This window comes from Diuraphis noxia, unplaced genomic scaffold, assembly GCF_037042655.1.
Source record: "Diuraphis noxia isolate RWA-SAM2 unplaced genomic scaffold, SU_Dnox_SAM2 contig0004, whole genome shotgun sequence".
Lineage (NCBI taxonomy): Eukaryota > Metazoa > Arthropoda > Insecta > Hemiptera > Aphididae > Diuraphis > Diuraphis noxia.
In genome coordinates this window covers 54,161,823-54,189,690 of record NW_028301714.1, presented here as the reverse complement: position 1 = coordinate 54,189,690, position 27,868 = coordinate 54,161,823, and the positions used below count along the sequence as shown (strand labels likewise).

The following is a 27,868-nucleotide window of genomic DNA, read 5'->3' as shown; positions in this document are numbered from 1 at the left end:
AGTGAAATTTATGGCATTTCTTCGTTGGTACATAATATAAGTATTAAATACAAATTTAAAAAATATTCAAATGTATTTTTTTTACTTAATAAAACTTGAATAAAAATAATCATTGTAATTTCAATTAAATAGTCAAAAAATAACTCATACAGCACGTTGAAATATTTAGGTACGTTCTTAACAAAAGATTATCAACTTTTGATTCACAACCAATTGTATTATAATTTGCTATATTCAACTTTCGTCTCCCTAACCTCATATTTCTTGGGAATGCAAGTAGTAATATGTAACCTGGTGTATTTCAGATAAATGTATTAAAAAGAATCTAACTGACAAATCTAGATACATAGAATTAATAAGATACGTTTGATCGAAAACCAATTTGAAGGCAACAATCGTATAAACACTATCACTGATCTGTCAGATCTATAAGCGCCCTAACCTAACCTTCTCTGCAGCTGATCGGGTGCACCGACCAGACATAAAAATAATAGTACCACACCTATTGGTGACAACCGGATAATGAAGTACGTACATATATAATATATATATCCGATGTTACATAAGTAATATAATATACGATGGAATATACCATAAATACAGTATTATTGTACTGTCAAGTTTGATTTAACATTTATAAATATGAAATATCCTTAAACAATATATTATAGCAATAATATAATAATGCATATTAGTGTTTTATTGCCAATATAATAATATATTACAAATATTATACATTAGGCTATTCCATTCACACGCGAAGACATCTTTTTAAAAAGGTATACTACTATTTTTAGAGTTAAGTAATATCAATTCGTTCAATTCATATTTACTTTAAATTTATATAATCTATAATAGTATCTATTAATTTTACAATGATGTGTGTTTTTTTTTGTATTCATGTCAGAACGTTTTGAAGCGAAAAATGCTTTAATATTCGTTTTATGTGTATTCTTGTAACATAAATATTATTGTACTTTGAAATATTATAAAATAGTAAGATAAAAATTGTCTTGTATACAGTCTTGGTCATGACAACATATTCAAAAAAGGTATTGATACAATTATTATACGATTAATATGTCTCATCACCACCTCTGATGTGTAAGCACTAAGTTCTTATTGTATATAATATGCCACATGTGTGTGTGTGTATGTAAAAAAATAAAATAATAATACATTTTAAAAAGATGTGTCAAACATGCCGTGTTTGGCCGTTAATAAAATCATAAACCATAAACTACAATAGAGTCCCGTACCCCGGTTCGATGTAAACAAATAGCGTTCTGATTTCTATAAAAATGTATTGTTTGATTAATTATTCTTAACAAATTGTCATCATAGAACAAATGTCATCAATATAAACGAACACGCTCATTTGAACATTGATCTAAAATTTTAAACATGGCTCAATTTATTTCTTAGTGTGGATTAATATGATATTATATATACAATGATACTACAGAAAAACATATAGGTATTAGGTACAATAGGTACATTGTCAGATTCGTTACTCCCCGTAAATTGCAAACGATGCTCCAGTCGTCGGTATGTAATATAAAAAATCAAAAGTCCATGGGTCACTAAATGCCATGAAAATTACGATTCACGATATTTATTTTCTCGTTCGTTCATGATAACAGTTTTTTTATTTTGCATACCATTACGATTACGTAAATCATTACGATTTCGTACGATTGTGATGTAGATCAAACTAGAGATGTGAGTGGTGTAAATTTACAAGGTAAATTTTTATCTGTTAAAAAATTTACCGTAATATTTACAAATTTATTTTTTACCGGTAAATTATTTTTTACCCAAAAAAATTTTGTGTGACCCCTCTAATCAAATGAAATCGAAAACGCCTAGTCTTAATTGTAAAGAGATATATTTTTTATCAAATGATAACAATACAATAATGAATAAAGTACTAATCACGGTTTTATTAATACAAAAGTTAAGTCTGAATATAAATGTTTTGATTTAAAAAGAAGTAAAGTTTATGTGAATTTTTATAGTTTAGTTTAATTTAAATTATTTATTAATTGTAATATGAATAATTCAATATTCATATTTCATAAAATGTACTAATTACTAATGTCTAATACAGAACAATAGATATTTTAGATTCATTTTTTAAATTTTTTGTTAATTATTGTTATTATTAGAAAGAACTAGATTTAACAAGTAGGTATACAACATTAGTACCTAATACAAATCGTATTTACTAATTTCTAATAGTAAAAAATTACAATGGCTCTAAGATTTAGCTATTTTACATTTTTACCACATCATTGGTAAATTTACCGGTAAATTGGCCGATACTTTTTTTTACGTAAATTCTCCATTTCTAGATCAAACATTTGCGTTTGTTTTCTGCGTTTTAATTCAAGTGTGTAAAATGAAAAATTTTCGCTCTGCAGATCTTGATTAGCGACGTTGGTTTAAAATTAGAAAGAAAACTTAATGTGGTAAGAAAATTATAATGACATATTGGTATTTTAAGATTTTTTATTTTTTATTGAGTGTATTAAATGTATAAAGGTATCGCAATTGAAGAATCCACATAACTCGTTTAAAAACTGAATTTTGGAAACAAATCGAACTACGAACACAATAGTTAAAGTCCAGTCTACTGTATTGCTAATAGAAGAATGAGCTACTCAGGTCTTTACCTATTTAATATATAAATTATTCTTAATAGAAATAGAGATTATATTCATTATATTATTATACCATTTTCGATTAGAATTTTATTTTGTTTAAGATGGTATAACATTTAATTCGAATTTAAAAAAATCTATTATAGTGACCTAATTAATAATGACCACATGCACACTAAATATTTGCTTTACAGTAGATCAAATTTCCCATTTTCTAACTTATGCATTTATCCATTTGTATGTTATACGTTCTTTATTTCAAATTTAAAGTTTAAACTATTATCAAAACAAGATTTCTTAAAATTAAATGTTAAAATATTATTGTTTATACAATTTTTGAAAATGTCTTTAGACATATTATGAATAAAGAATAATGTATATTTTCTTTAGAGTTATCTGTTAAGAATTTTCAGCCGACACATCCATCTTGATTTGATATACCTTGTTCAGGCGTTAATGTTCACTGGCTCACTGTATTCAATTTGCATAATTTATCTATACTCCCTTTATTTTAAACTATTATTTAACGACATCCGGAGTACCTACCTATAACAATAATTCATTATTATTAAACAAGTCGAAGTTTTTTACTTGATAGCATAAAAACGGTTTATCGATTTAATTGGTTTAAAATTCTCGATTTTTTTTTTAAATATTGGGTACATATTTTATCGTATAAATTATACAATATTATGTGCAAATTCAAATTACTATCATGTTTTGAACTATATTCTTATTTTTAGTTTATATTCATATAATGTTTTTGAAACGCAATTAAATGTACAAATATTTTTTCAGCTCTATTTATCTGAGTTTCAAGTGCATGGATTACTTTTAATATGATCAAAGAGCTTTAGCCTTTTATTTATCGGTGGGTGTCTTACATAGTATATGTACAACCCGAAATGGTATATAAAGGGTAGCAGATTTTACCACCCATTGGCAATTGAATTCAATTACATTTTGCAAATCCCACATAAGCACTCGTGTTGTATAAGAGAGGGAAGTACGAGTGTTGTTCTTGTACACCAGTCCCTCTCTGTATACGCACGCAACGAGCCCTACACGCATCCCGCCATCCACCACTACACTCGAACCATGCTATTATAATGGTTGATCTTTTGGACGTGTGCCGGAATTATTTCGGTCCCCAGAATCGGTGTGCGTATGTATGTTTGTACTCTTCGAAATTCTTCTGAATAAAATTCGTTCAGTAGATTTGAATGCAAAAACGCATTATCTTTACATTTTACAGATTTTAGTATGTGTGTGTGTGTGTGTGTGTGTGTATTTCAAAAACATTATGGCTCAAACAAACACTTGAAAAATTATTTTCGTTGTAGTATACGTTGGTATAAGGTATATGGTATACGGCGGTATACCTATAATATATATACATATTATATTAGGTATCAAGGTTTCTCTAGCTAGGTCAAGCACCAACGATCAAAATATTTTATAAACCATTGTGTTAAAATGTAAAGGCACCTCTTTACAGCTATAAATACCCTATATAACGTTAATTATAATACGCGTATGTACACCCATGTACATTATACATAGATTATAGGGCTGTATGTAAACTGCGGCAAAATTTACCTTTTTCTAAAAGTCGATATGTAAGCTGCGGCAAAAAAAAATTAAGATTATACAATCTGCGACAAAACCGATAAGATACATCATACAAACTGCGGCAATGTATTTTATATAATTTCTATATACACTACGTATACATATCGTTACGATAATCTATATACACGTTTATCGTTTAATTAGGTATAATACCTATTACGTGTTATGACAGCTATAAGTATCTCTTAGAGTATAAGGCTTAAATATAAAGAAAAACCAATTTTTAAATATTGAAAAGTATGTTATTGTTAAAAAAAATTTTTAAAAATCGTATAGTCAAAAATCAATTTTAAAATTAAAAAAATATTATTATTATTAAAAATTATTTAAAAAAATCGTATAATATTCGTATAATCAAAAAAAAAAAAATAATAATATAATATAATACGTATTACGTGTTGTGGCAGCTATTGGTATCTCTTATTAGAGTTTAAAAATACATTTGGATTTACCTTACCAATTTGTACTCAAGACGAAACATCACATAATTAATTTAACGATATACGTACATAGGTATGCACTATATATAGTATATTATACATAGAAAGTATATAAAATAAATTGCCGCAGTTTGTATGGTGTATCTTATCGGTTTTGTCGCAGATTGTATAATCTTAATTTTTTTTTTGCCGCAGCTTACATATCGACTTTTAGAAAAAGGTAAATTTTGCCGCAGTTTACCATCTCCCGATTATAGGTACCTATATATATTATCATTTATTATGCGCATAAATGCATAATAGTTGCATATTATTTATTATACGTCCTGAGGCAGCCTCCAGTTGAAAATGATGTCCTAATAGGTATGGATAGTTTGTACGTTTTAAATTATTACAAATATATACCAGTAATTTGTACTTTGTTTTTTCATTATAATTTTCACGTGTCATTCAATTCCCAACAATTTTTGCGGTTTTTGATTGTTTGATTGTCAAAATCAAACTTTATAACAATGGGTACCTCGTACCTATATCAAAGTATAAGATAGTTAGATACTAATAATAGTTAAATTTTACACGAACTTTTTAGAGTTTTTAACATAAACCATGATACCATTTTTAGTGTTTACTATAATTAACTAAAATTATATTGATTACTTTAATAGATAACTTTTTACTTATTACTTAAATTAAATCATTTAAAAAAATCACACTGAGTTGCACTAGTAGGTACTTATCCAATAATTTATTTCATATAATTATTTTATTATCATGCATTCATGCTCTTTAATTAGTATTTAAATAACAAAAGTTTTGAACTAATTATTTAAAATGTGTTAGTTTTGTAAATATTATCTTTTTTATTTTACAACTTGGAACAGTACAGATGGCTTGTCGGAGTAAAACATACCTATATTATAAATACCATTATATTGAACCATATATTTATATTTAGTATATACGATATACAGCTAGTATATTATACACGCGATTATAATACATAGTATATGTATATAAATACGTATTCAATATACATGCTACATAGTATTATAAGTATTGCCATATAACTGTTGGTTTATAATTTATATACTGCAGTCGGCAGCGGAAACACGATGAGCAAATAATACGTTTTGTTTTGTTCATCTTCGACCTAAATTTTACCTGCAAACTCAATGGATTTCCTACTAAAATCTTCTCTACAATATAAATCGTATAAAAAAAATATAGGTTTTTAAAAAAAGACGGGTCCATCAATAAAATACACATATGTTCGTAGAATGACTTCTTCTGAAACGTTTTCACCGAACAATGCCTGCAGGTCAGCCAGACTGTGAGGAGCCCAAAGGTCCCGGCGACCCAATGTCTACCTTTTCTGCCCCCTCCACCGCGCTCTTGCCCGTTCGTACCTGGTGTGTGTCTATTATGTTTTTGAAATTTCTCCGTTCTGCCGGCATATATATAGGTACATTCGTTTTTGGCGGTGCCCACACTGCTGTGCACGTCTAGTGTTTGTATAGTATTCGACGATCTGTAGAACTGAGGTGGTGGTCAGTGTTTGAGTGCGCTTCGACCGTAAAACGCAGTTTTAATATATGTGCCGGGAAAACGTTTTATCGCCGGTAGTCGGGACTATGTGCCAAGAATTGAAAATGAAAACCAAAAGAAAATGTTACAGGAAATCCCCGTTGTCGATGCCCAAAGGTACGGTACATAATATTTTATATTATATAATGTATTTGCTGGTTATAATACGTTTTATTTGAGGATTTTTTGACGAAATTTTTTCTCCTATACTTTATTGTAATTTTATTCATTATTATTATTATTTTTTTTTTTTTTATCAGTAAACTGGTGGGTTCTCTATAGTGATATACATGAGTACGTGAGTCTGGAAACATTTTTGCTTAAATGGATTTTGATTGTTAGTAGATAAATCACGTTTTCGCGAACCGAGTGCGTCACCGTTCACCGTTGTCGCACGTGCGCCGACGCGCCGGCGGTTTGCCCACTTTTGTCGGTCGGTCGCGTTAAAAAAAGTGCGCACGCCAATGGGATGAAATAGTAATAATACCTAAGTTTTCTTGTTCACATACATCGGGTCTATAAATAATTGTATTCAAATTTACTTATGCACATAATATTACAAGTCAAAACGATTTATTTAAATTCTTGCCGGAACCCGAATAAATAAAGTTTCACGTTATTTTTTATTACGAGCTCATTCGTTATGAACAACGAAGAAAAAACAATAGGTGAAATAATAGAATTTACACATGAATTATGACGATTATATTATGCATGAGAAATTGAGAAAATCGATGTGTTGAAGTGTAAATTAATTTTGCTATTCTGAGGTTGTTTTAAAATGTCCAAAATACACACGCACGCACACATATACAAAAAATATTATGTATACCTTACATATGAATTATCTTCATTTTTTTTTTTTTTGCATTACGTAAGAAATAATTATAACTTATAAAGTTATAAGTCATAGGAATTGAATATATTATAATACACTTACTTACTATTAGTACTAAACACCTAATCACTAGTATCCTTCACGAGTCGTCCAATACAAAATCTAGAGCTTATCTTAGCAACAACGTAGGTACAGCGTTAGTATTTCACTTCTTAGTATAATCGTATCAAATACATTTTGTTTTGTGATGTAATAAAACTTCTAATTAATCTGTTTTTGAACATGGTTTCTTTTTAAACTATACAATATTTTTCACTTATTTTACACGGTTGTTAAATTTATACATCCATAATAGTAAAACATTAGAGTAATACTTCGAAGCCAATTTTATCGCATTATACACATTTTGTATGTTCTCCTTATTGCACTCGTGAAAATGACGTTATCGCAAACTACTTTCGTTTCGAGTAAGTCACACAATATTACTGTAAAATAAAAAATACTTAAAATGTTTTACTCTGGTATTACACCATATAGTCAGGCATGCAGCTATATTCATACATCGCACCTAGGTAGTGGATGTACTTAAAATTTGTACCACGATTAAATATTAAATTCAATATGCAAATAGTTAAGTAAGTAGGTATTAACATATTAATTATTTTGTACTACAATATACCTAGTATGTAATTACTTATTGAATAACAAAGCAATAACTATTTAAATTTGAGTACAATGTTTAAATAATAAATAAAAGTACTATTATGAATTATGATTCAAATTTTATTTGTGATTATTGTTAACCATATTATTATAATATAAATTATTGTCATATACTAAATTTAAAATGCATAGAATCACAATTTTGTTTTTTTACAATAAAATAACAATTGTAAGTAATCAAACATAAAACGGCATGATAATATCATTAATACATATTAGTGGTATAATAGTTTATTTTAAATAGCATGAAACTATAATCATCGTTTTATCAATTTATCAATGGTTCTAATCGGGTTCTATGCATAAAATCATTCTTTATTATTTTTTGGTACCTATTATGAAGTATAGTGTCTCACTATTAATTATTTCTTAACAAGAGGAAAATGACCTGACTTAGACCCGAGGTCAACGTTTTTTCTTTAATTTATAAATATAAACATTTAATACGTAAAAGACTAGGAAATAAAACAAAGTGACCATATTATAAAATATAAACAATGTCCAAACCTGGTGTCAAGGTTGCTTTGGTAAACAAACCGCGCTATGTATTATGCAGTCAAATTGTTTTAGTTCCGATAGTTTGTGTAGTTGTCTTGGTGAGTCAGTGTCAGATAGAACTGATTTTTGTGGCAACAGAATTCATAATTTTACCGCCATGCGTCTAAATTTATTTTTAACAAAAATTTGAGTTTAATTTATGCGTGAATTATCGAGAAAATACGTGGAAATCAAAATGCACGTCGGCGGTAATATATTGCACTCGATGTACTGCAGTCGGAGAACTGATTCATTTGATGTAAATATGGGTAAATTGATTATTAATACTCGTGACTTTTTACTTGTTTTCGGGTCTACAGAGATGAGAGAGAGGAGCAGAAATGCGGCAAGGACACGTAGGGAGAACGAGAATGCCGAATTCCTAGAATTGGCCAAACTCTTGCCATTACCAGCGGCCATTACTAGCCAATTAGATAAAGCTTCAGTCATCCGGTTGACCACTAGCTACTTAAAAATGAGACACGTCTTCCCTAACGGTAAGAATAATACGTGATTTTTTTTTTATCTGTACTCAGAATTAGTTTGTTAACACTTATGTACTACTAGTATTTATTACACCTATCTCATAATTTAGGATTAGGCGACGCTTGGGGTGCAGCGACCCCAACAAACCATGCGAAAGAAGCTTGTATTAAAGAACTTGGTTCATATCTACTACAGGTAAATATATTAAAGGTAATTAGATAAAACGGATAATAATTAAACTTTTAATGATTCGGAATAACAACTTTTTGTTATTAATTTCCCAATCCTTTTATGAAGCCATTGGATTGTATTTAATCAGTTATGGTGTCATGCTGATCAAGCACAAATGACAAATTAGTAATTACGATTATATAAGTATTCTACAACATTTTTTTATTTATAACAATATAATTTATCAATTCACTTATTAACACCGGAAAAATTGTTGGTATGTGCTTTCTGGAGCATCGTAATACATTCAACCTAACTATGATTATTATTAACTTTAATTGTATAATTCATATTATATTTACCTATGGCTTTATTTTATAGAGTCTCGATGGTTTTATATTCGTAGTAGGCGGTGATGGAAAGATCATGTATATATCTGAAACAGCATCTGTTCATTTGGGGTTGTCACAGGTAAATAAAATATATTATTATTACATTATAAATATATTTAATATCTAAAAAAAAACAGATGTTTCTGACATAATTTTTTTTAATCACTTTTTGAATAATACAATATTTTTTAAATTTTTTTTTATTAAGGTGGAATTGACTGGTAATAGTATATTTGAATATATCCATCAAGCTGATCACGATGAAATGATATCAGTGCTTAGTCCACCTCTTCCTCAAAATCTTCCAGCGGAGAACATGATGATGAGTGAGTTATTACATAATAAACTATTTATACGATTTATTGGAAATTACTGACTCTAATAAAATAAATAAATGTTAGATTCGACCGTATTTGAACTTCAACGTGTATTTTTTTTACGAATGAAATGTGTATTGGCAAAACGGAACGCAGGGCTCACAACAGGAGGATACAAGGTAAATTTATATTACATTATACTATTATGCACTTATAGATTTAAAATTTAAAAATTAATTATGATAAGAACTTAAACAAGCAAAATTGATGATTGGTTTTTAAATAAAAATATGACTGTTTGTATTATCTATATCTGATGGCAGTAACCAGTAGATTAACTTGAGTGTTCAGTTCTTCAATTATTAATTTCAGGACAATTTTTAATTCCTTAATTATTTATGTGATATAAAACATTTTAGCACAAATTATTAAGCCACAAATATAAAAGTATTATTTCTAAAAAACAAAAGTATTTAAGAAAACATTTTCGTGTTTACGAATAAAGAAAAATTACCTTTTGAAAACTTAAAACTTGAAACTTATGGTAACCAGATGGTTATCTGCAACATGCTTTAGCATTTTATAATTATCAGTCATATTTTATGACATATTAGATAATATTATATATTTAATTTAGGGATTATTATGTTAAGTACACATCGTACTCGTACAGAGGAAATAGGTTAGTAACATAATATTACAAAAATGATTATATTTTTCCATTGTGTAGAAACTTAATAAGATATAATTCTGATAGAATATCATATTAATTCATATAGATGTATAATATTTTCTCCACTACTTGTCTGAATTTAAGCTAATAAGTTAAGTTTTTTTACTTTAATTTTATCCGTGTAAAAAATATACAATGGTACAAATTATAAACATAATATTGTGAATTGCTTAAAAATATAATTCTTATCAATTTTTGGAGGTATTTCATCAATTTCTTACTTTTATCATTAAAAATGTAACTTGCATATTAACACGTAGGTGATGTAGAATTACTAATGTTTGGCGTAGGTACGTGTGATAATGATAATAAAAAATAAAAACAATGTAGCATGTTATTTTTTCAATTATAAGGATTAAAGATAATATTTTAAACTATCGCGACCAGCGCGAAAAAAACAAGCTACCTATGGGTTAATGACATTTAATATTTTTGTTGCACTCAATCACTAACTACAGCCTAAACAATAAAACTATAAAATGGTCTAGTAGCAGTTTAAACACTTACTGCCAATACAAAACCTAAACGTGTTTACATTCGTAATTTATTATTTAGTTATCTTGTACACATACTCAATACCCATACATGATCGTAAAAACTAACAAGGCCAAAAATCAATATTTTAATAAAATAAAAATTGTATTTAAATTATAAATAACCACGTTACAGTATTTAAATTATTTATTTTTTCATTAGATGATTGGTTATAGCTTAAAAAATATTATAGTTTACTTAAATGCAACATTGAGGTACATGGTTCAAGATTCAAATAAAAAATATGTGTTATATGTATAGTTTAGTATGTTAAAATTATAATATAGTTTTACATTTTATTTTTAACGAAACATTATCTAATTATTTTAAGACCGAATGTTTATAAAATATTATATTTTACACATAATAATAATAAGTAAAGTTAAAAATAGTTTTATGTGTAAACAATAATAATGCGTAAAGCGTGTAAACAATGCAGAATAACCTTCACCGTTGTTATACATGTAAAATAATTTTATAAATATAAGTTTTATTGTTTATCCAAGTAAAAAAATGAGTTAAATAAAAATATAAGTTATATAAACCGTTAATAATTGTTTTTTAACTGTTTTAAGACGTTCAACATTTTTTCCTTATCATTTTATAAATTAAAAGTTTTTAATTTTTTTCAATTCAATATTTCATTCAATGTAGGTAGGTAAATGAAAATTAATTACTATACAATTTTTTATTTAATCCTATTATACAAACATTGAAACTAAATTCATATTTGCTTATTGATTATGATTAGGTACTGCTCATAGAATTATTTTTATTAAAAAAGAAAAAAAATATCTTTTATTTCAGTTTATAATGTGATTGGTATCAATATTAGATTTTGAACAATCACTCTAAACTTACAACTCTTGTAATATTTCGCAAATAATTCCGAAATTCAAAACTGTTATTATTTAATCATCACGATTTATAATTGTATAATGTGAATTGTCTTAACGGGCCTTTAATTTGCTATGTTATATTAATACTACGTCTGCTACTCATATATTTATTTTCGACGGTGCGTTGTTTTGTTTATTTATGTTTTTGCACCAAAAACTAAAAAAAAAATTGGAAAAATGTGCGGTATGTTTTATGTCGTTTTAAGATGTTAGTTGACAATTGTTAAAAACATATCTATAACATTTATTCAATGACGCTGATGGATATAATTAGCTTATTACCTAACGGTGGCAGAATCATAGCCAGTTAAAAAAAAATATATATATATAGATGAATCGTAAGTAGGTACCCGTCAACCGAATCAACGAGCCAATCTATAATAACATTAAGGTTAGGCATATCATGAACTCATGTGCAATGGACGTGTTAACTTGCCTAGCGCTTGCCACTTTTATTTGAAACAATTATTAGATATTTTTTGTATGCATATAGATATTAGACTGTTTGATAGAATCGGAACCCTCTAAAATCTATCAAGTTCACCATCCATATAATATAAACATCCCTTTATGTGAAAACGCCATTGTACTTTTAGTTGTCGTTTACTTTTGATATTGTTGCGGAATTAAATGTTATAGGTAGATATAAATTGCCATTGTTTGAATTGGAAAAATAATAGGAGGACTTAATCTTTTCTAAAAAAAAGGCTTATTGAGAAAATATTTTTATATAGTTTTACCATAGGCGTTACATGCACATGCAACTCAATTCTGCCTTCAAATAAATTCTATATTTAAATTTTAAATATTAATTTAAAATTAAAAATGAATAAAAATAGAGTCCTTAAAAATGCTGTAACGTGTATTATCATCTGTCTATCAGAACAATTAACTAAAGCTAATGGTATTAAATTGTTAAAATTATGATTATATTACGGTTTACGGTTTACGGATCTAACTATCAGTACTAATTAAGTTTATACTTACCTCGTATAGTGTTATATTGGAGTAGGTACTAGGTACACAAAAAAAAACTACATTAGGTAGTACAATACTATAAACTATTAAGTAAAAAAACGAGTTCTGATCGTCTTTTTCTCTGTGTTTTATTTAGATGAAATAAATTTAAGTCATGGAATATGCAGAAATATATGAATTTTTTAAGCAATGGTTATAGGTATGGTTAAAGTATTTGTATCTTCCACGACAATCCCATTCAATTACTAAGATTCAAAAGCATACTGATAAACACAACGTGTAAATAATATGCGTATTATAGTAGATATTATACGCTTTGTCGCTTTGAAATAATATAATACTTATGAATATATGATGCTGAAAGTTACGAGGTAACTAAATAGGTATCACATTACCTAATGGCTATATTGATAAAATATTGTCGTATGATCTTACTGATCTATTTCCGAGGCTTATTTCGAACAGGTATTATCTATATTATGTATAGATTATACTAATAATAAATATATGATATATTTCGTATTTAATCCCAGGTAACCAACTGGATCACTCGAATTGTCAAAATACGGTCGGCTGTCATATATTTTCGATTTCTTATTTAAAGTACTATATTTAATTTTACGTTTGCTCATTATTGCTTTTTATATGTCTGACCATGTCCACTTCCATAGTTTCAAAATGAATTGTTTCTACTCTAAGACCGTAATAAAAATGTACGTACCTATTAGTGTATTACATATTTACACGTGAACACGTTAAAAATTAAAAACATTTTATATCGTAGCAGTTTTTACTATAATATATTATATTATCATGTACCTATATCGTGTTACCTGTATTTTACATATTCCTGTTTAAAAGTATTTTATATCCCACAATATATGTACAATTTTAAACTGTCCATGCTGTATATTTTGCACGTGGTCAATAAATTTATATAATAATATGTAAAATTAGGATAGGTACTATATACTATATAATAGTAGCTATTGGTTGTATACTTATATAGGTATTATAGTATAACCTAGAGTTATTTTAAATTAATATTATATAACATTATACGCTTTTCTTTCCCTATACGTAGAAAAGTTTCATATATTTGATTTATGATCTATATAATATACATGCATGTACATATATATATAAAATATATATGATGTACATTTTTTTTTTTTTTGTTGTTGCGGACGGCTTAAGTGTAGGCCATAAAAATCACTCGTGTGCCCTGGCGTGTGTTCGTGCATACATTACGGAGCTAATGCTCGCGCATATATAGACTCATATAACGAATGGTCGCGTATTGCTGCAGCATATTATAATAAATATATTTACAATATTATACATATATTATATAATCACACAGTATGCGTACGGTATAATATGTGTGCCGTGTCGATTGTTATAACATACGTAATAATACAGGATATATTATACAATATACATTACGAGGGGCCAGGAAATGGTATGAAAGGAGCGGGGAAAATAAAAAGGAGTGAAATAATAAAATACAACGGGCGGCGCCATGTTGCGGGGGCCCAGGTGTGCGCGCGCGAGTGAGTTTAATCGCCGCCGGATTTACCTGTATTTTTGGCCGTCCGTTTGCCATTGGCCACGCACGCCGCGGGCGTCCTCGCAACACTCTTCGAGAGTCCTCCTCTTTTTCAGTATTTTTTCCTCGTTACTTCTTTCTCTGCAGCACGATCGAGCTCGCGCTCAAGGATGAATGATAAAGCGTTAAATATCTCATCATCTATAGTCATACCAACTAATAAGGCTGCGTATATTTCACGGCGGTAGGTATATATCCTGCTCCGGGGTGGGCCAATAGGATATTGTATAATATTAGATGATACTGATTACACACTTACACAGGAAAACTTGAAAAATCCATGGTCCTTCTGGTAGCTGTAATCTGCATACATGTGTGCATGTATATAATATAATATAATAAACACGTTCTATTGGACATCATGCATGTATGTATAGTATAGGTATATATTATATGATGTTGAATTATACCTAAATTATTTTTTTCGTTTTATCTGTTGTCAGTCCCGATATTGTGATCAAAAATTGAAGGCCAGACGATTATTCATTAACGTTGTTGGTTAGTTTTCTTATCATTTTTTGCTATTTGGTTGTATATTTATTATTTATAAAATAATTGTAAGCGCACAGTATAATATATTAAATATTAATATAGCAGATTGCAGTATGACGTAAATAGATTAGACTATATGTCTATATAGTTCAATTGATCTCCGCGTCCACCTTGCAGTCTGCAGTATCCATACAAACTCATAGTTTACGAAACGATGCGATGTATCATTGCATAATCCATATGACTATATAATATATAAAATAAGTAAAATTCAAAAACAATGGTTTCCATAAAAAACATAATGTATTTATATATTATTTATTTCGAGCATAATTGTAGTTCGTAGCTACATAATATAATTATTGTAACAAACTATCACAAAAAAAAAAAAAAAAACTGTAACTAATGGCCTAAGATGCCGGGTTGTAACAAATAGATCAATAAAAAAAAAAAATTATATAATTATTATAAATTATAATATATAATATTATGTGCATGTTTTAAATATTTCAAATGCATATTATGTAGGTAATAGGTATACGTATATGTAAAATATATATTATAGCTGTGAAAATATTTACTAATATCTGTATAGAATAATTATTTTTATAGCTTTTTAATATGCCTTTACGAATATATTATCAAAAAAAAACTGATCTGTTACTTATATTTTTTACATCTTGGATATATAAATAGTTATATAATACAAAATTTCTAATAACAGCTATAAATGAGTAGGCTTGTGTACGATTAAAATAATATATATATATTATTTAGTAGTACAGCCAGTATAGTTGCTTGCCGCTAAGTGCATAATATTATGTAACTTAAACAAACTTTTTTCATATTTTACTAGAGATATACTCGCCACTCGTTATTAAACGATGTCTAACAAATTAAATAATACAGTATTCGCAAAAATATATATTTATTCATTTAATGTTATATCAAATATTAAGACATCTTATTAATGTGTATAATGTAGACGTAGAGACTATAATAGATGATTGTGAATTTTAATCTTTGATTTTATAAAGTGCTGTTTTATTAACCTGAAAATAAAAATAATATTTGATCGTGCGTTTTTATCAATACTATGATTAGAATTAATATGTGTTTAATATGATAATATATGGTTTTTAAAATACCTTTCTTTTTATTTTGTCAAATTTGTTTAAGATATCAAAATATTTACAAATAAATGGTTGTAATGACTATCTATATTTTGCACTATATAATAACCATACAATATAATACTAATTTAGGTAATCTAAATTACGAATTTGTTGAAATCATTGTTTAGTTACTTTGTTTGATAAATGAAAATAAGCAAATTTTATCCATCACAATATCACATATTATATACGTGATACAAACATGGGCAGTTTTACTCACATATATAGATAATAAATTAGATTGCTAACTTGTAAAAATTGACAAGCAAGCCGGAAGACGTCGATTTTCCGCCGTGTTGCTTGTGAGTTTTGGTATTTTATCAATTCTTATCGTTGTGATAAATAACATATTATTCTATGATAATACTAAATATATAAAATAATTAATATTATTATTATGGTTCATGAACTCAGAAATATTTTCAATCATTATTCAAAATTCAATATTCATACATCATTATCATATACTTAATTTACCCATAGAAAAAACTTTGAACTATATAATTTTATTATAAGCAATATAATACATAGGTAATATTTATCGATTTCCAATGAACAAAAAATGTATAACTACAATTTATTAAACAAGATTGACTTATGTAACTTTTGTCTTTTGTTGACTGAAGCTTTCAGAACTTAAAATTTTTCTGTAAGAATGTGTACGAATATTTAAATACATACGACTTTATAGATTAATAATATTTATCTTGTATGGACGTGAATGCACATCAGTGTGTCTCAGTGGTTAAAGTGGGAAAAATTTTGAGGGGGGACTAACGTTACCAAAAACTAAGGAGCGTTCCCGAGTTCTTCATCCAAAATCTATATCTAACCAAACTTTTTTAAGAAACCTACTAGGTATGAACCTATATAATTTGATTTTTTTATACACCATGGTTCATAAAAATGTTATGTTAATATAGTATGTAATATCAAATTTTCTCCTATGAAAAATGATTTTAAATATATAATGCCTGCTAAGTTAAAAATGAATTGAAAATCATTGCCCGAAATTAAAAAAAAAATACATTTACATTTTAGTTTTAAACATTTCATTAAAAAAACAATTTATAATAAATAATATCACTATTCATATTCTTTCAGTTTAATATTTTATTTAAACCATAATTATTATATCACATGGAATCGCACACTATTATGGATAACACACTACACTATTTAATCTATTCTGTGACATTACTACACAATAATTTATTATTTAAAAATCGCTTATCGCACTAAACTTAACCATCTTCAGAACGTGGAGATTATTCGAGTGAAATAAAATACGTTTAAATTCGAAATCTAATCAATGTGTGTGGCTACATAAATAATTTAATAAATTATTAAAATTAACATGCAACATATTATTAAATTCACAATAAATTTATTTTTTTAGCGTCCCCCCAGACTTTGGAGACTTAAATTAAAGGGGACGCATAATCTAACCGTAAATAAGAAGGGGTACTCAGTCCTCCTTCGCCCCCCCTCAGTTTAACCACTGGTGTGTCTTCAAAACATTTATTTGTTAAGTAATTGTCTTTTGTCAATAATTATACACCTAAAGTATTGTTCAGTTAGTTTGACAATTTTGAAAACACTATCAGATGCTAGTTGAAGACCTCCTCGATTTTTTACATTTATCAAGTTATTAAATGCTTTTTTATTTTTAGACAATAGTCATGGTCATTTTTGTTATTTGAGACATCAAATCTTACACATCTTATTTTTTATACAATCATATTTTAATTTCATTTTAATTAATGATAGGTATATTATATATAGGTATATTATACATGATACCTACATGTATAATTCATTTTTCAATATAAATGTTTAAAATATATTTATGATTGGATTTTAAATACCCGCCAAATGATATATTAGGTATCACGTTAACCATATTATTATGATAACACTACAGAGCCCACAACCAACATAACTTTTTTTGGCGTCGACTGTTATCACTAATTAGCAATCTAGTTTATTATCTATATCTGTGGTTTTACTACATTTTTTTATAATTAAATAAAAATAAATACTGTAAAAGATTAGCCCGGATCAGATAATGTTGACGATGATTAGAAGTAAAATAGTATATACGATATTATGCAATGTTTTCTATTATGGCTCACTCTGCAGGGAAAGGGGAAATTATAGCAACATCGGCAAAAAAAATTACGTATGCTTACCTAACAGTATAATCGGTAGTATAAACATTGTTAACATAATAGAAATAGGATAAAGTACATTAAAATTGTGTTATACAAGGCTACAACCTATACAGACATACAGTATACATAGAATATAGATACTTATTAATTACAACTGCATTACAGTGCATGTATACATCATTATATTAGTATCATAGACCTATTAACTAGTAAGTAGTAGTAAGTTGTACCTAATATTATCAAATTTTAAAAGAATTTATGAGTATTTAGAAACGTTAAATTCCTAATACATCTTAAAATCAGCATTTTTGTACCTCTCTTTTAAATTAAAATATAAAAAAAAAACTATGAGATTTACTTGGGTAAAATTCTTAAATTTGTGTTTAGTGAATGGTGAATTTTAATCACTCTGATATTAAATATAATAGGTGTAAGTGGATTATTGAAAACGCACAATTTGGTATTTTGTACGCTTGTGAGATGGAGACAACGCTCGCGGTTGTAGCGTTCTTTTAACAACGCACCTATATACATACATTTTAGGCATTTAGCCGTATATTATATAATATTGATACATATTGGTAGTTGGTACACATTTGCAGGTGTGATAATACATATATATATATATATATATATATATGTGTGTACACGACGCATTTAACCTACACGAAAATTTGAATCGCAATATGTAGTCACGTTCTGGAGAATTGTATTTCAAAGTAAGAATAACGTACAGGAATTTTCAAATCCTTTCCATTGTGTAACGTAATATTACGAGCGTCCTCACTATAGGTGAGTTTTCCGAAACGTGTCCAAGTCTAAGCATGTCGAATGCAAGAGTGAAAACGTTTTAAAACAACCTATACACTCCACATGTGGTGTCGATAGCCGAAGATTGATTACGCGAACCGGTCGCATTCGTCGTAGGTACCACTACACAGTACCTACTTATTATAATAGTCTCTAATCCCGACCGCTTATTGATACCTCACGATCGGCTCCAACGTGTCTGAGACACGGAGAATACCTATGATTTTTATTACTATTCAGAATCTATTGTCCCAGGTGCCGGAGGTACATTTTGGAATTTTTTGGGTATATTTTTCGAAATGGAAGACAGAGAGGTGGAGGCGAAGAAAAAAATATCTCACACCTGTGAAGAGACCCGCATTTAATTTATTCTAATACTTAAATCTTGTATTTTTGGTTGTGGTCACGTCTCGGCTATTATGAATGGACTTCTTGACACCTTCTCAACGTGCACATTATATTACCTAGCCTATTATAACACATGTGGCTATATGATGCAGCCACGACCTTTAGAACAGGTCTTATGTTGTTGTTTTTTTTCATATACCAATGTAGTATAATATAATAAAGTATATGTATATATGTAAACCTATATATTATATATATATATTTTATAATGGTATTTTTTCAACAACATAATATAATAACACGCATTCACATATACACACACACATATGTAAAAAATATTATTGTGTTTGTAAGTATTAGTGACTAGTGCTTATTGCTGTAGTAGGTACCTATATATTATACGACTCTATCAATGGTCGTATTTGTTTAGACATCTATAAGTATACATCCGTTTCGATATTGTCATATTGAATTTTTGTCGAACACCCAAGAGGATCATATTTCTAAAGTAAATGTAAACTATATTCGTTTGCGTTCGTTTACACGAATAAAGTATCATATTGTATACACACACTTCATATATGTCATAGGTATGAGCGTGTGCATGTTTTGTTTGATAATTAGCCTTAAAAAATGAAATCATGATATTATATTTGTATTTATATTTATTAACTACATTTAAAAATTGATATAATTATTTATCGGTAGTTTGTCAATTATCAATTGTAATTTAATTTCTAAAAGATTTTAATGTAAAATATATACAGTTTGAATGTTAATAATTAAATCATATTGGTTGTAATATTTTATACCAGGGGTCTCCAACCATTTTTATGGTGATACACTTGGGAAAAAGATAGGGTTAGAGAAGAAATGTAATTAAAGATTTATAATAATTATTTTTAATAATTCATGTATTAATATATGTTGTTTAAAAATTAACTGCGGGAACCGTGGGCGGATTTGAAAAGCTGGTCTAGGTTGAAAACCCGGGTTTTATATTTAATATTTAATTATTTATAAAAACAAGTTGGTATTTAGCGAATATTTACAACGAATATTTTTTAGCCAATATAAGTATAATTATTACCAATATTATATAGTCTAATAGTCTATACTACTCTAATTATAACTAAATTATTAATTAAACCATACATATTTTTTGTGTTAATTAAATATATAGGTTATACACTGTTCTGGTTACTTAAAAGTGAGACAATACCCAGCCGGAATGCCCGGAGTAGAAACTGTTGGCCTAGTAGCAGTTGGTCATTCGTTACCTCCACATGCCATCACAGAGATTAAATTGCATTCGAATATGTTTATGTTCCGTGCGAGTTTGGACTTGAAGCTCATATTTCTAGATGCCAGGTAAATCAAGTTAGCTATTTTGCTATTTTTTCAACGCACGCTTTTTGTTTGATTTTCTATATTATTTTAGATCATGTAACTTTGAGTAAAAATTATGGTATTTTATTTAATTATTAAATTACAGAGTATCTCAGCTGACAGGATACGAGCCTCAGGATTTAATTGAAAAGACACTCTACCATTATATACATGGCAATGATATTCATAACATGAAACTCTCGCATCACACACGTAAATAATGTAAAATACCCGTTAAATTTGCCATAAATAATTATTATTTTGATCGTTTCAGTGTTATTGAAAGGCCAAGTCACCACGAAATACTACAGGCTGTTGGCCAAAGACGGTGGTTGGGTGTGGGTTCAAAGTTATGCCACTATAGTCCATAATAGTAGATCCTCGAGGCCCCATTGCATAGTTAGCGTAAATTACGTACTGAGGTGAGTACATTAAATATTTATTTGAAATTTGAATACATGATTGACGGAGCTATATAATGAACTTACTTGATTTTTCTGTAGTGAGTCCGAAATGAAAGATGTCTGCCTGTCCGTGTGCAACAACGGTTGCGCGACATCACAGAACGGCAATGAAGACGCGGCAATTCAAAACAAGTCCAGCAAAGCGCAACAAAACCAAAGACAATCGAACCAAAATCACAGGTATCACAGGCCACCGGTGGTCACCGACGAAGAGTACAGTGATTCTAGTGGGGGAATTTACAATGACTACGTGAGCAGTAACAGCGTAAGTGTAAAAAACAAAAAAATCATCTTATTCCACTTATTACATACAATATAATATAATGTTTTATGAGCCCATAATATATGGATTAGGGACATATATATGTACTTACTACCTATATACACACGAAAAGTGACTAGATGAAAAATGGTAAAATTTTAACTTGAAATTTGAAACTTCCTTTGATGTTCCTACTTATTTTTAATTGCTATGCACACAGCCAGAGACTGGTAGCACATTATATTGTTTTATAATGCTTATTTGAACAAAATTGACAAAAATAATCATTTTTATACAGCCCCGTGTTTTTCTCTATAACAACAAAATATACTTATTAGTAAGTATACTATATTACTATGTATTACGTATTAGTATGTACACTATATCACACATATAACACCATATCGTTAAAATTAAAAGGCTGCAGTCCTGTTGATTTTCAAATATTTTGATACTCTTGTGTATTACAAATCGTATGCCTATTTAAATTTTAAACATTATGTTATGTCGTAATATAATCGTCGTCACTATCTCACCACAGTCATACCGCCACCGGTGATCCCTAAAGCGAAAATTCGTGGTTAAGGGGCTTGGGTTTATAGGGTTGGTAGGAAACTACGTTGTTCGAGGGACAATATACCCTTCACCGGAGACATTTCACGTGCTTCACGAGTTTTTAACAATGTTTTGGCGTTGTACAAGTACACACGTTAGAGACGAATTTCTCACCCTTGTATAATGGCTTGTATATAAACATAATATTATGTGCACTCGAGTTTATAATATAATATTATAAACTCGATAAAGCATGTTTCTTATTGTTATATGTAGCGAAATATATGCAGGAAAAGAGTTGTTAAAACATGGTTTACACACGTTAAAAAGTCCCCTACCCATTCTACCCAAAATATTTAGAAAATCCGTAGAATAAATCGTTATCGATTATTATACGGATAGGTATGCATTTTTAATAACTATTAAAGAATGGAATATTTTCATTTTTCCATTAAATTTTGTTGGTTTTTGATAAACTGACTCCTTCATTGAGCTCCAACTTATAGGTGTTGTTAGTATAAATATTATGAGTTATGATGGTTCGTACAACCTACTGTATAGATGACAGATGACACAGTATAACACCTTCCAGTTATCTGCAGTCTATTTTTTTTCCGATTTAGAACCGACAGCAGAGGAGGGTCTGTTTGCACAATACTACTCCTCTGCTTCCAACGTTTATTAATGAAAAACATGAAAAACATGAAAAACATGAAAAACATTTAAACACAATACTTAACAAACGAATTTACATAGCAGTATAATAGCACAAGTAATTAACATCAGAAATCTTCTGCACTTCTTCACCTAATACTAAACAATATATAGTTAATAATTATGATATTAGTCCATCTGTCGTCTATATATTTACCTAACTCTAACTATAGGTTGCATATTGCATAATAGGTACATACTATGTCAATGTTTTAATAACATTAAAGAACATATTATGTTCTAGACCTTTTTTTTTTTCAAAAACGTTAAGTGGTTTTACACAGTATAGGCGATATTGTAAACAATTATTACACACTCGTCGTTGATTAAAAATTAAAATATAATGATATCGTGTGTACTTAATGGTACATAATATATTATACAATAATTAATCAACCTTTTTGCGTTTCTGATATACAGGAACCGCAATCGCTGGTCAACGGCCCCGTCGGCGTCGGTGACGGCACAGGCCACCATCACCCACCTCACCTAGGCATGATACCGGCGAACACCACGTACACTACGCCCGAGGATTTCAACTATCCAGAACTTTTCTACCATTACGACCAGACGTGCGCGCGGCCGTACAGCTCTGCCTCCAGCTCCTCCAGTTCGAACGAGAGCGACCGGATGCAGCTGGCGCATCAAGCAGGCGGCGGCGGATATACGCCGCCCGCGGCCATGCTCATGAGCGCCACTGGCCACCACGACGACCATCATGCCGTGGCCGCGTACCACGCGTTAACACCTATCGGCGCGTCCGTGCCCGTGACCGTCGTCGGCCACCACCATGGTGTCATCGTCGATAGCCAACACTACACCACCGTCAACGAATACGTCCACTGATCGCCCGCCGCCACCGGACGTGCCTACATAACACGTCATGACTACACGGATCAGGTTAGCAGCAGTTTTTTCGCGTCGATTCGAACGCGGAAGGATCGCGATTAAACACTGCAGGATATTTATACGACTTTATATTATGTACATATATATATATATATATATAATATGTATGCTTAAACAAGTGTACGATTATATAATTTAGCGTAGGTAATATAAATTAGTAATAATATTATGATGTACAAATATTATTATACGAGTAGAGCGATGGCGTATAAAATATCGCTATCGGACGTCCTTGAACCATATACCTAAATAAATGTCATGATGCTGATGTGTTGTACGAGGGATTGCTCCGTGATCGGACGTTCCGACCAGTTGTCATTCGTGTGTTGAAGGCGAATGACCTTCGATAAGGGACCTGAGATCGAACGTGTTCACCGCATATTATGAAATATTTTTGTGTTCGCGGCTGAATATTATGTTTGAGATATATATATATATTATTTATGGTCATATCTATATGGGGTACACGGTACACGATAATACGACGGCCGAGCTGCAAAAATATTGAACTACGCTGCACTAGATACAATTAAAATGTACAAAAATAACAACCCGGGGAACATATTTTTGTGTATAAATTATTTTCGTGGGTAGTACATTATATAAATATATCATTCCACCACTTGGCCAAATTGCGCTTGCGGGTTTTCGTCGATTGTATAAAATCATGCATTATACTGTATAATTTACCTGAAATCAGGTTTAAGCTAATGATATATGCATACCCGATTAGCCACATAGGGCCTACCTATATAATATGTTTTGTACCTCAAAACAACTTAAACTTTTTCTTTACTTACCAAACATACATTGGAATATGTTTCAAAACACTCAAAACGCGCTTGCTGATGTAATATTAATTTGATTTATTGTAAATTTTAACTTAACATAACCTTTGCAATGACAATTTTATGTCATGATAATAATAATATTTACGTATCGTATTATACATAAGTAGATTTATACTTATTATTCCTGTTAAAGTGTTAACTCTGTAGAATATTTATTTATTATTTATTTGTACATTTTACGATAATTTTACCTGTATAATTTATTAATATAGACATGCATTTTAAAATATTTATATTTATATATATCAATATTGTGTTTTGTTAATACTACCTATAATTTATTGTATTATAATATACATTTCTCTGCTCCATACATAATATCATACAGGCCTGGATTAAGGGGTAACAGACCTGACAGTGGGAGCCACGTTTCCTGAGCCACCATCGGGGTATTTTCATGGAATATAGTATTATAATATTAAACATTTAGTAATTTATTTATATTCTAAATCTAATAGAATCATAATTTACATTGAGAAATTTACTAAAGAAAAAAAGGTGGGCAAGTTGGTACCGCTCTGCTGTTGACAGTAGACATTAGGTTCCTCATTGGCCAGTGTAATGGATGTTAAATTTAGATTCAATGATATATTTATTAATATTATATCATTGCATACGAAAAATTACTGTGAACGAATACGGTTTGTAACTTGTGAGCACATATTACTAAATAAATTATATAAAACAAATTAATATTGCTATTAAAATAATTTATTTTTCTATTTTAATTCGTACTTCACACGTATACTCGTATACAGTAAATTCAATTCACTTTTGCCGAAATATTGCATTTTCGAAATATCTCGTTGTATGAAATATAATAATACGAGTATACGTTAAATTGTTATATTTTTTAATTGTAACAAAACAACTTCAGTCGTTATTCTTCTTTAAAATATCTAAATTCATTCAAATATATGAACTTAAAATGTTTACCTGCTTGATATGAATTCGACAAAATTTAAACCTAAAATGGTTATAAAAACTCGAACTTGTTTTTAATATTTTAATATTGTTATAAGGAACCATGAATTGAATTTTCGAGCTTTTTGACTCCATAAAATGTTTTTAATATCGACATTTAAGAGAAACATTTAAAAATTAAAAATATCATACGTATTTAAAGAACTCAAAAAGTAATAAATAATTTTGAAAATTGTATCATGTATAGAAAATGCAATTATTAAACATTTGTTGGAAATTTCAAGTATCTTATAGGTATTATCCGTTTTGTTTTTTTATGATAAACTTTGTATATATGTATGTAGGTATATGTTCTATAGTATCTATATATTATATAAAATAAGTAGGCATATTAAAGTGATATCTAAGTGTTCAAACTATTTAATTATACATAGGACATAGACATACTATTTAAAAAAAATCATACATTTAACTACTTTCAATATAATGCAAATAATATAATTTATTCATTTTTCATTAGATAATATGAACGATTTAATTTATAGTTTATACCTAATCAAATGACTTCAACAGTGAATAATTATATGTATATAAAATTATGTGTATGCTAGCTATAGACCAGTGGCATAGCGTACTTAAATATTATCAGGAACAAGTAAATTTGTCGATAGCAACCCTCCCACCCATCCATCCACCTACCAACGTACCCATGACTCATGAGCCATCAATCAACAACTATTCTTAAACATTAGGATTTTATCTCTTATAGTTAACCAAAAAAAAAAAAACATTTATAGTGAGGGTGATTGCCTCTCACGGACAATTTGAAAACAATCATAGGTACAGATAATTAGAAAAGCTAACATTCAAATAGATATGAAAACTGTAAGACCACATTTTTTTCATTAATTGATTCATTTTATCGATTTTCATTGAAAGTCTAAGTGTTAGGCCCTTGGAGATTTATATCCTTGATGAAAAAATTATATCATTTTATCTATAAAAAAAAAAAAAAAATAGTATCGAAAAAGCATCATACATAAAACAGAATAGAGAGGTCTCCAGAATTTACGTGCATATTTAACACCTATCAATCTATCAATTCTATCATATTATATCTGAATGCCGTTCCTTTGAATCGGATAAACGTGAAGCTGAGGTATCAAATATTACATCGGAAGCCCTCCACCCAGACAACATAAGTCGCATCATGTCCTTTTTGACCAAGACCAACCTTATTAATAGCTTATAATCTATTATGTTGTAATATGTGTAATATGTGTATGTAAATAATGTATATAATAATTCTTCCTAAACAATGTAAACTATGTCAACCAATGGCCTCCGCTGCCGAGGCTTATTTCTAATAAAAAAAATTAAAAAATATGCCTAAGTTTAATTATTATATATAGGTACTCAATTTAATATATAATAAAAACGCTTTATACTTACTTCTTAGTTCTCATTGACTTGCAGTGGCGGTTATAACTGACTTTTAAGGGGGGGGCGGAAATTATAAAAATCATAGGACAATAATGAGTCGTTGGAATTTTTCCCCAATATTTTGAAATAATCCAAAATAGGTTCACCTTGTACTTACAATTAAATTAAAAAAAGTATAGTCACAGATGCACAGTTAATCAACCATTTTAATAATAAAAATCTACAATACAAGCATATTATGTCTTTTTTTTTGTTTAGCAAAACGTGTAATAATATATGTGAGTTTATGAGTATAATATAGCGTTTATTATATTTTTAGATTTATATTAAGAGGACGCTACACCCGCATGTGTTGTCTCCGTCTTACAAGTGCGTAACATTGCAAAAACTGTTTCGCGCGGGAAAGAACCGAGAAAGATATAGTTATAACTTATAACTAAGAAACGAAATTTTCACCACATAAAAAGGAGGATTGAGTCTGTGCAATATCGTTTTCATTTTTTCAATATCCGAACTACAAAAAAGTTATTCATGCTTAAAAAACACAAAATTAATATATTATAAAACAATAAGAATTTTTTTTGTATAAATGATATCGAAAAAATAAAAACGATATTGCACAGTCAAAATTCTCCTTTTTATGTGGTGAACATATCGTTTCTTAGTTATAACTGTATCTTTCTCGGTTATTTACCGCGCGAAACAGTTTTTGCAATGTTACGCACTTGTAAGACGGAGACAACACATACGGGTGTAGCGTCCTCTTAAAATTATCGTAATATCAGAATGGGAAATCTATTACATTATTGAGATTATTCCTAG

At 28.9% G+C, this 27,868-nt stretch overlaps 1 protein-coding gene and 1 long non-coding RNA gene across 3 annotated transcripts in view; one reads left to right on the top strand and one right to left on the bottom strand.

Annotated features, from left to right (window-relative positions):
* Positions 1–8,530, bottom strand: part of LOC149056197 (uncharacterized) — a 44,677-nt gene extending 36,147 nt beyond the window's left edge. Inside the window, exon 1 of the long non-coding RNA XR_016191495.1 lies at positions 8,388–8,530. This is a non-coding gene — a long non-coding RNA (uncharacterized LOC149056197). The remainder of the gene's footprint in view (positions 1–8,387) is intronic.
* Positions 6,259–24,928, top strand: LOC107173345 (single-minded homolog 2-like). Of its 2 annotated transcripts, none has more exons than XM_089226307.1 (11): positions 6,259–6,436; positions 8,738–8,914; positions 9,013–9,098; positions 9,456–9,545; positions 9,675–9,792; positions 9,868–9,962; positions 20,719–20,906; positions 21,031–21,137; positions 21,199–21,346; positions 21,428–21,653; positions 23,340–24,928. In XM_089226307.1, exons 1-11 carry the CDS (start codon positions 6,328–6,330, stop codon positions 23,763–23,765), a joined length of 1,770 nt encoding a protein of 589 aa, XP_089082433.1. In that variant the 5' UTR covers positions 6,259–6,327; the 3' UTR covers positions 23,766–24,928. The 2 variants fall into 2 exon arrangements, with proteins under 2 accessions (XP_089082433.1, XP_015379340.1); XM_015523854.2 differs by lacking the exon at positions 6,259–6,436 and adding an exon at positions 8,481–8,626.
* The last annotated feature ends 2,940 nt before the right edge of the window (positions 24,929–27,868 follow it).

Bases quoted from the DNA above. Each gene is read 5' to 3' on its own strand.
- LOC107173345 (XM_089226307.1), top strand. From the start codon at position 6,328: ATGTGCCGGGAAAACGTTTTATCGCCGGTAGTCGGGACTATGTGCCAA. The intron at 9,546-9,674 runs GTAAATAAAATA...TTTTTTATTAAG, and splicing joins TTCATTTGGGGTTGTCACAG to GTGGAATTGACTGGTAATAG. The intron at 20,907-21,030 runs GTAAATCAAGTT...ATTAAATTACAG, and splicing joins CTCATATTTCTAGATGCCAG to AGTATCTCAGCTGACAGGAT.